Source organism: Schistocerca nitens, chromosome 9 (genome assembly GCF_023898315.1).
Source record: "Schistocerca nitens isolate TAMUIC-IGC-003100 chromosome 9, iqSchNite1.1, whole genome shotgun sequence".
Taxonomy (NCBI): domain Eukaryota; kingdom Metazoa; phylum Arthropoda; class Insecta; order Orthoptera; family Acrididae; genus Schistocerca; species Schistocerca nitens.
Genome location: NC_064622.1, coordinates 12,443,909 through 12,456,951, shown reverse-complemented (window position 1 = coordinate 12,456,951; position 13,043 = coordinate 12,443,909). Strand labels below are relative to the sequence as shown.

Here is a 13,043-nt window from a genome sequence, read left to right as displayed (position 1 = left end):
TAGTTACCGTATTTACTCGAATCTAAGCCGCACTTTTTTTTCCGGTTTTTGTAATCCAAAAAACCGCTTGCAGCTTAGAATCGAGTGCAAAGTAAGCAGAAGTTCTGAAAAATGTTGGTAGGTGCCGCCACAACTAACTTCTGCCGTCGAATATATGTAGCGCTACACAGGCATGCTTTGCAGGCACAAAGATAAATACTGCCGCCATAACCTCTGAGTAATTTTTTTTTTTTAAAAAAAAAAAAAGGTGGAAGACGAGCTTTTTTCTCCACCCCGAGTTTCGACCACTGCATTTTCATACATTATCCAACGAAGTAAATACAAATTCCATATTATTCATCTTCGAATGAAGCAGCATTTCAATGTACTATGAACATCCGACTGGCAAGACTGTTTGGGATGTGTTTGTCAATATGGCCAATATGCTCTGAATTTTTTCCTACCTGTGAGAAGAGATGGTTGGTAATAGGAACTTTTATAAATTGTGAATCACATGCAGTATTCTCTTCACCATAAGAATAATACGAATATAAACATTTTGCCATGTATTCTTTCGTGTTTGCTGCTATCGCATTTAAATCCTGTCTGCCTAATAAACTACGAAACTAGTGTGAGACAACAGCAAATGTGGAAGAATATACATATCATGTCATGTTTATATTCATATTATTCTTATGCCTAATAGCGATACAGTCAGAAATGAAGCGCGGCAATTGACTAGATTTTTAAATCTAAGACGACTCTAATTTCTGTGCAGAATGTAATGAACAAAAGAGGCGTCTGCAAAGAGTTTCAAATGGCGAAAAATTTTATCTAAACTCTCGTTCAGAACAACTTCTATCATACGCAGTCTATTATTTGGTTCTTGTTGATCATTATCAAAGAAAGCAGCAGTGTAAGTAACAACAAATAGCAGTCTCTTGCCATTGTTTCGCTAATGAGACAATTCCTCGGTGACAGGTCGTAAACACACTCTATCACAATGCGACAAACAATGCATGACACAGTACAATAACGCATTTTCAGCTTAGAGTGACGTAACCACCTGTAACAAAGAGAACGGCACTTATCAGATCAAAGAAAAATAAGCAATCGATTCAAACCAGACGAAGCACGTGAAAAAGGAAGGGTTCCCATATAAATACGGACGGAGCACCTGACGCATAGCAATGGCTACCTGGTAACGCTTAACTGCTAAGCTTATGACTCGAACCAAACTACTGTAGCTGTATTGTCATTCATTCCACCTAAAATGTGTCTCATATTACAATGGACCAACTTTGTTTCGATTTGGAGGTGTGGCCTAAAACTTTTCTCTCCCTTTAATTTTGAGTCTCAAATTTCAGATGCGGCTTAGATTCGGGAAAATTTTTTTCCCTTGATTTCGAGTCTCATTTTTCAGGTGCGGCTTAGATTCGAGTAAATACGGTAGTTAGTTTGTTTCAAATTCATGGACCATTTGTATGATAAATCATAATGATGTTGAACAAATCATTTTACGTACACATCACAACTTAATTTGTAAATATGGTTACATGCTGGGGAAAAAAAATAAATAAATAAAAATAAAAAAATATATAATAATAATAATAATAATAATAATAATATCTACAGATGTGTGTTAGTAATTTCTACCCAGCACCTTTTACAGATTACACTAATAGAAATTATTCTATGGAATAGAAGAAGCTGTCAAGGAAAAACTTTCTTAGGTTGATTTCAAATTTTACTTTGCAGTCTGTCAGACATTTTATATTCCTTGGTAAATTTTCACAAACATTTGTTACAACATTATGCATCCCTTTTTGTGCTAATGTATATCATTTATTCTTCTGGTAATGTAATTATGTAAACAATTGTTGAATAAAAACATTGTGAAGCAGCCTCAGGAGGCCCAACTCTTTATACATATGTCTACAAGATGATCACTGGTATCCACACCTCATTACTCTTGCAGTGCATATTTATTTATTTATTTATTTATTTATTTATTTTAAGCAATGAAAACTTTCTTTCTTCAAGAAGAGTTACTCCAGAACTTTATCCCTTATGACATTGAATGAAAATATGCAAAACATGTCAACTCATTGCTGTGTCTCTCTCTCCAGGATTTACAATATTTCTAAGAGCAAATGTGGCTGAACTAAGTTGTTTTAGGAGTTCCAAAACATGTTTTTTTCCAATTCTGAAGTTTCCACCCTTTTTATTATTTCCTTGCCACATGTTACTTATCATTGGTGTAGTACCCTTAGATGTGCAGAACTGAATATGATGCATCTTTTTAAAATTGAGGGTGAGACTACTCACAGAAAACCAGTCAATGATAGTTTTACGAACACTATTTAAGATTTCATATACAATATATGCCTTAATTTGAGGAAGAATTTTCTAAGAAGGTACATTTGGAGTACAGCCTTGTATGGTAGTGAAACATGGATGTGGGAAAACCGGAACAGGAGAAAATCAAAGTATCTGAGATGTGGTGCTAAAGACAAATGTTGAAAATTAGATGGACTGGTAAGGTAAGGAATGAGGATGTTCTGGACAGAATCGGAGAGGAAAGGAATATGTGGAAAACACTGACATGGAGAAGGGACAGGATGATGGGGCATCTGTTAAGAAATCAGGGAATGATTTCCATTCTACTAGAGGGAGCTGTATAGAGCAGAAACTGTAGAGGAAGACAGAGATTGGAATACATCCAGCAAATAATTGAGGATGCAGGTTGCAAGTGCTACAATGAGATGAAGAGGGTGGCACAGGAGAGAAATTTGTAGCACGCTGCATTAAAACAGTCAGAAAACTGATGACTTGGAAAAAAAAAATCTTCTGTTTCTGTATGTATGTTTGGATTGACTACAACACTAGTGTCATCTGCAAAAAGACCTGATTCTGCTTGTTGTATATTAGACAGAGGATTGTTTACACACGTCAGGAACAATAGTGGACCTAAGCTTAAGCCTTGGGGAAGCCCATACATGTTTTCGCCCCAGTCAGAATAATATCCCCAGATTACAACGGCTGAATGAGCAAGTACATTCTTTTGGTTAGGTACAACATTATCCATTGATCTGCTATACCATCAATCCCATGAAACTCCAATTTATCTAGGTGAATACAGCGATTCATACAGTCAAATGCCTCAGACAGATCACAGGAAATGCCAACTGCCACTATTATATTATTTAATGCTTGTAAAATTTGGTGAGTGAACATATAAAAGGCATTCTCAACACAGCAATTCTACTGAAACCCAAACAGTGATTTGCTGAGGATGTTATAGCTGCTCATGTGAGAGACTGTCCTAGAATACATCACTGACTTAAAAATTTTTGAAAATGTCAGCAGTGAAACAGGTCGGTAGTTATTGGCATCTCTCTTGTCAACTTTCTTACAAAAGGTTTTGACAATGGCGTATTTCATTCTCTCTCCAAAAATATCTAGCGTTAGTGTCGCATTAGAAAACCAGAGATTGTTAATAGATGCGAAGTGCTGTTTAGAAAGCCCATGCTGCGTAGACCAAAACAAATGGTAACTGGAAGTGTCAATGCCCTGTGAATATGGCACGCGAGACTAGACGTACTATCGATGTCTCTTGCAGGTTTCCCTCACTCAGTTCGCAATACGCAGACTGGCACTGTCGTGAAGCGAATGACTTTTGTGACATCTCTGAGCATATTGTAGACGATTGTTTTTAAGCGCACGATTCAAACTGAGTATCTGAGCACTGTGGAACCCAGCATCCACCGTCTGAACCAGCTGCATCAGTTCATGGTATACCACAGCGACCAGGATCCATTTTGTCATTCAAAGCAGAACTGTTGTCTTTAAATCACCAAAACCAATCTCTGTATGCTGTTTCTGACAGAGCATGTTCTGCATATGCTTGCACCTGCAAACGTTGACTTTCTGCAGCAGATTTCTTGAAAGCAGATGGGCAACACTTCCCATAAACAGTGTTCTGACTTGTTCAAGGCATTAAATAGGCAAGTTGTTTGCACTCCACTCAAAGTCATACACAGATACGACAGTGTAATGTCTGTACTGTCAAATAAGTCCCGTGTCGCTGTCCACCACGCTGCATTAGTACAATAGTGCCTTCTCTTTGTCAACAGTGAGAATAAATTTGAGACCTAGTATGATAACCGAGCAGAACAAGAAGAATGGAAGACCGGGAATGAAGTGCTCAGATTGAAAAGCACACAAGTCAGGGATGCAGTCTTTTGCCACTATTGTGCCATCTGTACACTGAAGCAGCATTTATCAAAATGACAAAGATTTAGGAGTGGGATTAAAGTTAAGGGTGAAAGGATAATGATGATAAGATTAACTTATAACATGGCTATCCTTTGTGAGAGTGAACCTGTTGAATGGAATGATTAGTTTAATGAGCATATAAGATTGAGCCACGGTAAATAATGGAAGACAAATATAATGAGTAGAACAAATGAGATTAGCAATAAACTTAACTTCAAAATTGGTGACCAAGATGTGGCTGAAGTGAAGGAACTTTGCTACCTTGGAAGCAAAATAACACATGACAGATGAAGCAAAGAGGAAACAAAAAGTAGACTGGCACTTGTGAAGAGGACATTCCTGGTGAAAAGTAGTCTACTGGTATCAAACACTGGTCTTAATCTGTGGAAGAAATTTCTGAGAATGTACTTTTAGAGCACAGCATTGTATGGTAGTGAATAGTGGACAGTGGGAAAACCAGAAAAGAAGAGAACTGAATTGTTTGAAATGTGATACTGAAGACAAATGTTGAAAATTAGGTTGAATGGGCGGTTCTCCACAGAATCATTGACGAAAGGAACACATGGAAAACACTGACAAGATGGTGGAACATGTGTTATGACATCGGGGAATAATTTCCATGCTATTGGTGGGGATCTGTAGAGGTTGAAAACTGTAGGGGACAACAGAGATTGGAATACAACCAGCAAATAATTGATGGTATTGGATGCAAGTGCTACTCAGAGAAGTAGGTGTAGGCAGAGGAGAGGAGGTTGTGGGGGCCACTCCAAACCAGTCAGAAGATGGACAGTAGTTACCGCAGATTCGTACTTTTGGAAGGAATATAGGAGTCCAGTGCACACTAAGACAGTATAATGAACGATGTTCTCTGTCACACAGTATGTTGATGCAGTTGTAACCAAAAACATATCAACAAATGTTTAGTAAATAAATACTATCGGAAAATAAGAAAAAGGCTCATGAGACATTAACAATGGAATTAACAATTAAACCAACAGTTTGCTCAAATACATATTGAAGCTTTTGTAATCCATCAACTAAGTGTGGACTTTGTTGTCTTCTGTACAAATTCAGAGAACAGTCTTATCATGTTTAAGTGATGTTGCAGTATCTAATGATTTTGATAAGACTATTTGCAAAAATAATAAAGAAATGGGTAGGGGGTGGGGGTGGGGATTGCAATACATTTGATGTCTCCACGGATGAACCACCGAACCTCCTGACAACTTTAGATTAAAATCGAAATTTCTTAAAAGTAATAAATACCACAGCTTTTTACATCTTGCTAGTCTCCTTGTAAGAAGAGATGAGAAAACTGAACAAGCATTACTAACCGTTGCCTCAGATCTGGACTCGGTTGTAGATTCTTCATTTTCATCATCCTCGTCATCAAAAGCTGCACGTGGTGCATCGATGAAACCCGGGTCTGAAGTGCTGTCTGAAGAGTCTTCATCTCCCAGACACAAGTCGTGCATAATTATCTGCTTCTGTCTGTTGTCAGTTTTTGACACGGCGGCAGCCGAGACTTCTTCTGCAGTTACCGCATCATTCAGTCCTTCCAGTTTCCTGGGGAAAATGAAACATACTACTGTAAGTTTAAAAAAAGCTCCAATGTCATCATCTAAAAATAAAATTATTTTGTCTTTGTTATTTTAATATTAAAACAGTAAATAAATAAAGCATTCACACCACCACTGTTTGAATGTCACAAAGCATTGGTGAGAAGTAGGAAGTAAAATTGAAACTGACTCACAAGAGATCAACAGCAATACTGGGGTCACTGGAACGTCTCTGGGAACGGTGGTCTGCAGCTACCATCAAGTCCCCGTAAGAACGTGTTTTTGGAAGAGGAGAAGTAGGCACTCCCGAGTTGGCTCCCGATGAATGTCCACTGTCACCTTGGCTCGTTACGTCTGCTCCCACAATCATTCCCCCAGAAAGTGGTACACTTGTTGAGGAAGCTTCAGATCCTGCATGAGGTGTGGCTGTGGACTCTGATGTACCAAGATACACCTCACTCCACAAAACTAGATCCCGCACACTGAAAGATGGCCACAGTGGCTGCAAATGTGTAAATACATTTCTTTGTAATTGGTACACCACAGGTACAGAAAGGAAACAATAATTAGGAGTATGTACTGATTAGAAATTAAACTGGATCAATCATATTCTAGAGCTCCTTAAAACAAGTAGTACACTAGTGTAAGTGTAACTGAGCTTAAGCTTATCACTGTACAACTGAGTGGAGCAAGAATAATAGGCAGGGTCATTATATTACCTTTTAGACATTTTGACGACAGCTTTACATAACATTTACTCCTACATATTTCATTGTAAATAGTCTGTAACATAATTTCCGTCACACAAGTTGCTGTACTTCACTGTCCGATTTTGTGAGGACAATATTTACAGTCACGGGAAAATCATTACCTGCTGTAAAAAGATACTGCTTACCACTAGATCTGAGCATGTTTTGGAATTTTTTTCTTTGCCTACCTTGATTAAGGAAAACTGTAAAAAACTTAAATCTGCATTGCCAAATACAAATTTGAAACCCGCTCTTCCCAAATATGAGACCAGTTCATTGACCACACCCACTTTGAGAGGCAGCATTAAAATAGTTACATGAAATATTATCGAGACATTCATTTCTTTTCTCTTAACAATGCACAGAGTACATCATAAAGAGCCCATTTTAAGCATTATACGAGGGCTGTTCAATAAAGAAGGATCATAATTTTTAATGGTCAAAGTTTCTCATGCCATAATTTAATCTCATGACATTTTATTACCTTAAACTGTAACAAACGCTAGTGTTTTTTGAGGGCTTCTGTGGTGTAACTGCTCCACAAAACATCACATACAATACATCACCCTGATGCTGTTCGTAGTAAGAGGTACCTTATTCAATACTGAGGGTCGCTTTCACGTATTGTCTCGGTGCTGTAGTCCTGGTAAGCAATGCCCTTAATTTTAACTGGTGAATTTCATCTCCATCTTCAGAGGGTCTCTAGTAAATCGCCACAAAATCATGTAACCATCATTTAAGGAACTCATCCGTATTTAACTATTCTCATAACTCGTTGCAACACAGAGTGGACACATCACTTAGTAGAACGTGCTCATAGCTAATCTCTTCATTGCATGACATATAGATGGTATGTAAGTAAGTCAGAGATCACTTTAGCAAGCTTCTTTTGTTCTGGTGTGAAACCATTGTTCTCCAGACCACCTCTTCTCTGGAGTCCACAGCGTTCCCAGGCCGCTACAGCAAAGTGTAAAAAGACTTTTCCATTGCCGGTAAAATCACTTCTTTGTCATCATGTCTTGTTAATGCACTTTCTCCCTCCATATCTGCACATAAATCCAAAAAATGCGTACACATTCCACTATTAATAACTACTCGAATATGTTTTCAACTTCCACAAACAATTTTCGTTGGCCTAGGAGGATAATAGTGGAGCACACTTTTTCAGAAAATCTCATGTTACACTACAAAACGTGCCTTACTAATCTCATTGTCAGCACTCTTGTTTTACATCTGTGGAAGGCGAGCAACCTGAAATACATTCAGAACCACCTACTGCAACAATGGAGGAGATGCGCGATGAACAATATGCGGCTCAGAAATTCTGCTTTCATCTCAACAAATCTTCAGCTTAGGCCTATGTAATGTTGCAGGAGGACTATTGAGATTCTGTTCTTCCCTACCGCAAAGCTCAAAGATGGTTTAAAGTGTTTAAAGAGTGGATATGATCAATTTAATACGAACGTGGGCCTGGCACTCCAGTTGCCATTCTTACAGAAGAAAACAAGCACAAGAATGTCACTCCACTACGTAGCAACTGTTATGCTACGAAGTGGCCATTCTGGAAGCTAGTAACGAAAGCTAAGCACACAGTACCTAAAATGTTCTTTGTTTATATAGACCTTAGAAAGAAAATAAATCTTATCAGTCAACACAGAATTGCTGAGAAAAGCTGATTGAGTGTCTATCACCTCCAGAAGTTTTGAACACATTATTTTGTGCACCTCCAGATCTTTGGAAAATAACTGCTGACCAGCTGCATCTCACTTCTTCTCTGTATCACTTCTTAATCAAATTCAAAATCTGTTGCAGATTTTTTGTACAATACATTAAGAGCTAGCAAATGCCAATGAACTGATCAGCCTGATTTTGGCTCAAAAGCAACTCTCACTGTCACAATGTTTTCTGGGGGTGCGAACGATACTTGGCCAGTCAGATGGTTCCTTGTACAAAGCGGGTGCCGTCAATCTCAACTGTATCTCATAATCACCTTCCACAATGGAACTAATCTGTCCGTTTCGCTGATGTGCACATGTTCCAGGAATGAACTCTGTGTTCTTACAACATGATCATTGTATGTGAAAAACATTTCATCTGCAAAACAGGATGTTCACTCGCCTAGTCCTCTGTACTATAGTAACGTATGTGGTGCTGCGGGGCAAATAGCTGATCACAACTGCTGAAGTTACCTCAGTTCTTTTAAATGCAGCAGCTACATGCCAGCTTGACCAACAATAATGTGAAGTGTTCTTTCAAACATTATACACTTACAATATGTAGATCTAAGCTGTTACACTTAGACATAACACTGAAAGTGGGTCACTGTTCACTAAACAATTTTTTCAAAGCTTCTTGCACTATAGTATGGAACAGAGGTACAACATTATTCGACAAACGAACTCCACTAACAAGTTACTAACCTCATCTTTTCTCGTGTACAGATGGTTTCTAAAGTTTGGAGATTTTAAAAATTTCCAAACTGAGAAAGTTCTGCCGTATACATTTGCTTTTTCCCGTTCCTGAGCTGTATTGCAGAGGAAGGTCCCAAACAGATTTGAGTATGTATGCTGAGCCAGTTTCACCTAAAACAGAAAACAGAATATGTCAGCAACACAAATGTAAAGTTGCAGTACATGCACCTAAGTATCTTCTTTAAAGAAAAGTTCATTGGTGCAAGTAAAATAAATTTATTTTTCTTTATTAATTTGTAATCCTGAACATCTAATGGATGGCAGGTGCCTTTTATATGTCTTAGCAAACAAGTCATGTTTCAAATAGTTTATCTTTGGTCTGAAAAACATAATATGTTGGCAAGATTACAGACAACAATTAACAGTTCAGCACACACTCATTACTGAATAGTCAGTAATACTGCAAAAGCTACAACTGAGTTTTCTTTTGGAAGGCAAGGTATTTCTTTTGTCAAAATTGTTTAAAGTGGACATGAGTTTGTTTTATTATGCAAGATACTTCTGTCCTTTACTTACAGCATATATTCTGTATTCTCTGTTAGAAGCAAAATAACATAATCTGATGTCAGCACAAGTGATTAGAACTTTGACTCAGCAATTCCCGAAGGCTTTAAGATTAAGCTCGTTTTCCATCATCAGGAAGATGGACAGTGATTAAGATACTCATGGTCCATAGGATAATTAATATGCATCTTTTAGCATTTCAAGTTAAGATAGACTACAGAAGTGCTGATTTCTTTATTGGTTGTGATTGAATTCAGTGCAGTAAAACACTGTCACCATGCAGCCGAATTCAAGTGCACAATATCTGAAAATTCCAGCTGAACCAGTAAGACGTAGTGTAAATGTCACTCGAAGAACGTACAGAACATTTTACCCTGCAAACAATGTTAGAGGAGATAGTGCATAGTAGTAATTTCGGGTATCCATCTGAACCAGCTTTCTGTATTCATCTCTTGGTGTTTATCTACAAATTTTACACTCCCGCCACCCTCCACTTCCCTCCAGTACTAAACCAACTATTCCTTGATGTCTCAGAATGGGTTATATCAATTAATCCCTTCTTTTAGTAAAGTTAAGCCACAAATTTCTTCTCTTATCAATTCTATTCAGTACTTCCTCATTACTTGCATGATCTACCCATCTAATCTTTGGCATCCCCCCCCCCCCCCCCTAGCAATACATTTCAAATGCTTCTCTTCTTGTCCAACCACAGAGTAGAGCACCATGCCCTCAGGAAAAGTTAATGGTTGTAGTTGCCCTTCACTTTCTGCCATTATTCACAGTACCAGCACAGTGATGTCATGTTGGCTGATATTACATGGCCAGATTAGAGAATCATTCATACTGCTGCCCCTGCGACCCTGCAAGTACGGGAAAGGCTGCTTCCCCTCTTCAGGTAACACTTGTTTGTCTGACCTCTCCGCAGTCAGCCTTGTGTTGGTCTGGTTGCATCTAAGATACAGCTATCTATATTGTTAGGGCATGAAAGCCACCTTACATTGGCAAGGTCCATGGTTCATTGGGGGGGGGGGTGGAGTGGGAGGGAGGCAGTGCGAAGGGGGTGGAGTGGGAGGGAGGCAGTGCGAAGGGGGTGGAGTGGGAGGGAGGCAGTGCGAAGGGGGTGGAGTGGGAGGGAGGCAGTGCAAAGGGGGTGGAGTGGGAGGGAGGCAGTGCAAAGGGGGTGGAGTGGGAGGGAGGCAGTGCAAAGGGGGTGGAGTGGGAGGGAGGCAGTGCAAAGGGGGTGGAGTGGGAGGGAGGCAGTGCAAAGGGGGTGGAGTGGGAGGGAGGCAGTGCAAAGGGGGTGGAGTGGGAGGGAGGCAGTGCAAAGGGGGTGGAGTGGGAGGGAGGCAGTGCAAAGGGGGTGGAGTGGGAGGGAGGCAGTGCAAAGGGGGTGGAGTGGGAGGGAGGCAGTGCAAAGGGGGTGGAGTGGGAGGGAGGCAGTGCAAAGGGGGTGGAGTGGGAGGGAGGCAGTGCAAAGGGGGTGGAGTGGGAGGGAGGCAGTGCAAAGGGGGTGGAGTGGGAGGGAGGCAGTGCAAAGGGGGTGGAGTGGGAGGGAGGCAGTGCAAAGGGGGTGGAGTGGGAGGGAGGCAGTGCAAAGGGGGTGGAGTGGGAGGGAGGCAGTGCAAAGGGGGTGGAGTGGGAGGGAGGCAGTGCAAAGGGGGTGGAGTGGGAGGGAGGCAGTGCAAAGGGGGTGGAGTGGGAGGGAGGCAGTGCAAAGGGGGTGGAGTGGGAGGGAGGCAGTGCAAAGGGGGTGGAGTGGGAGGGAGGCAGTGCAAAGGGGGTGGAGTGGGAGGGAGGCAGTGCAAAGGGGGTGGAGTGGGAGGGAGGCAGTGCAAAGGGGGTGGAGTGGGAGGGAGGCAGTGCAAAGGGGGTGGAGTGGGAGGGAGGCAGTGCAAAGGGGGTGGAGTGGGAGGGAGGCAGTGCAAGGGGGTGGAGGGGGAGGGTGGCAGTGCAAGGGGGGTGGAGGGGGAGGGAGGCAGTGCAAGGGGAGTGGAGGGGGAGGGAGGCAGTGCAAGGGGAGTGGAGGGGGAGGGAGGCAGTGCAAGGGGGGTGGAGGGGGAGGGAGGCAGTGCAAGGGGGGTGGAGGGGGAGGGAGGCAGTGCAAGGGGGTGGAGGGGGAGGGAGGCAGTGCAAGGGGGTGGAGGGGGAGGGAGGCAGTGCAAGGGGGGTGGAGGGGGAGGGAGGCAGTGCAAAGGGGGGTGGAGGGGGAGGGTGGCAGTGCAAAGGGGGGTGGAGGGGGAGGGTGGCAGTGCAAAGGGGGGTGGAGGGGGAGGGTGGCAGTGCAAAGGGGGGTGGAGGGGGAGGGTGGCAGTGCAAAGGGGGGTGGAGGGGGAGGGTGGCAGTGCAAAGGGGGGTGGAGGGGGAGGGTGGCAGTGCAAAGGGGGGTGGAGGGGGAGGGTGGCAGTGCAAAGGGGGGTGGAGGGGGAGGGAGGCAGTGCAAAGGGGGTGGAGGGGGAGGGTGGCAGTGCAAAGGGGGTGGAGGGGGAGGGTGGCAGTGCAAAGGGAGTGGAGGGGGAGCGAGGCAGTGCAAAGGGGGTGGAGGGGGAGGGAGGCAGTGCAAAGGGGGTGGAGGGGGAGGGAGGCAGTGCAAAGGGGGTGGAGGGGGAGGGAGGCAGTGCAAAGGGGGTGGAGGGGGAGGGAGGCAGTGCAAAGGGGGTGGAGGGGGAGGGAGGCAGTGCAAAGGGGGTGGAGGGGGAGGGAGGCAGCGCAAAGGTGGTGGAGGGGGAGGGAGGCAGCGAAAAGGTGGTGGAGGGGGAGGGAGGCAGCGCAAAGGTGGTGGAGGGGGAGGGAGGCAGCGCAAAGGTGGTGGAGGGGGAGGGAGGCAGCGCAAAGGTGGTGGAGGGGGAGGGAGGCAGCGCAAAGGTGGTGGAGGGGGAGGGAGGCAGCGCAAAGGGGGTGGAGGGGGAGGGAGGCAGCGCAAAGGGGGTGGAGGGGGAGGGAGGCAGCGCAAAGGGGGTGGAGGGGGAGGGAGGCAGCGCAAAGGGGGTGGAGGGGGAGGGAGGCAGCGCAAAGGGGGTGGAGGGGGAGGGAGGCAGCGCAAAGGGGGTGGAGGGGGAGGGAGGCAGCGCAAAGGGGGTGGAGGGGGAGGGATGCAGCGCAAAGGGGGTGGAGGGGGAGGGAGGCAGCGCAAAGGGGGTGGAGGGGGAGGGAGGCAGTGCAAAGGGGGTGGAGGGGGAGGGAGGCAGTGCAAAGGGGGTGGAGGGGAGGGAGGCAGTGCAAAGGGGGTGGAGGGGGAGGGAGGCAGTGCAAAGGGGGTGGAGGGGGAGGGAGGCAGTGCAAAGGGGGTGGAGGGGGAGGGAGGCAGTGCAAAAGGGGTAGAGGGGGAGGGAGGCAGCGTAAAGGGGGTGGAGGGGGAGGGATTTTTTTTTTTTGTTTGGGGTTTAAGGGCGCTCAACTACTGAGGTCATTAGTGCCCAGTCACAATTGTTAGAGCACATAGAATCTAGTAAAACTCAAGGGGGGGGGGGGGGACACCAGAAAGTTCTTACAAAGATGCAGATAAA

At 43.9% G+C, this 13,043-nt stretch overlaps 1 protein-coding gene across 4 annotated transcripts in view; it reads right to left on the bottom strand.

Moving 5' to 3' along the window:
* LOC126202935 (myotubularin-related protein 3) overlaps positions 1-13,043 on the bottom strand; it is a 175,643-nt gene that overhangs the window by 104,067 nt on the left and 58,533 nt on the right. For all 4 annotated transcript variants that reach the window (XM_049937028.1, XM_049937032.1, XM_049937031.1 and 1 more), the window contains exons 8-10: positions 8,986-9,147; positions 6,011-6,318; positions 5,592-5,823 (exon numbers count right to left, since the gene is read on the bottom strand). In XM_049937028.1, coding sequence (XP_049792985.1) covers positions 5,592-5,823; positions 6,011-6,318; positions 8,986-9,147 — 702 coding nt within the window. The remainder of the gene's footprint in view (positions 1-5,591; positions 5,824-6,010; positions 6,319-8,985; positions 9,148-13,043) is intronic.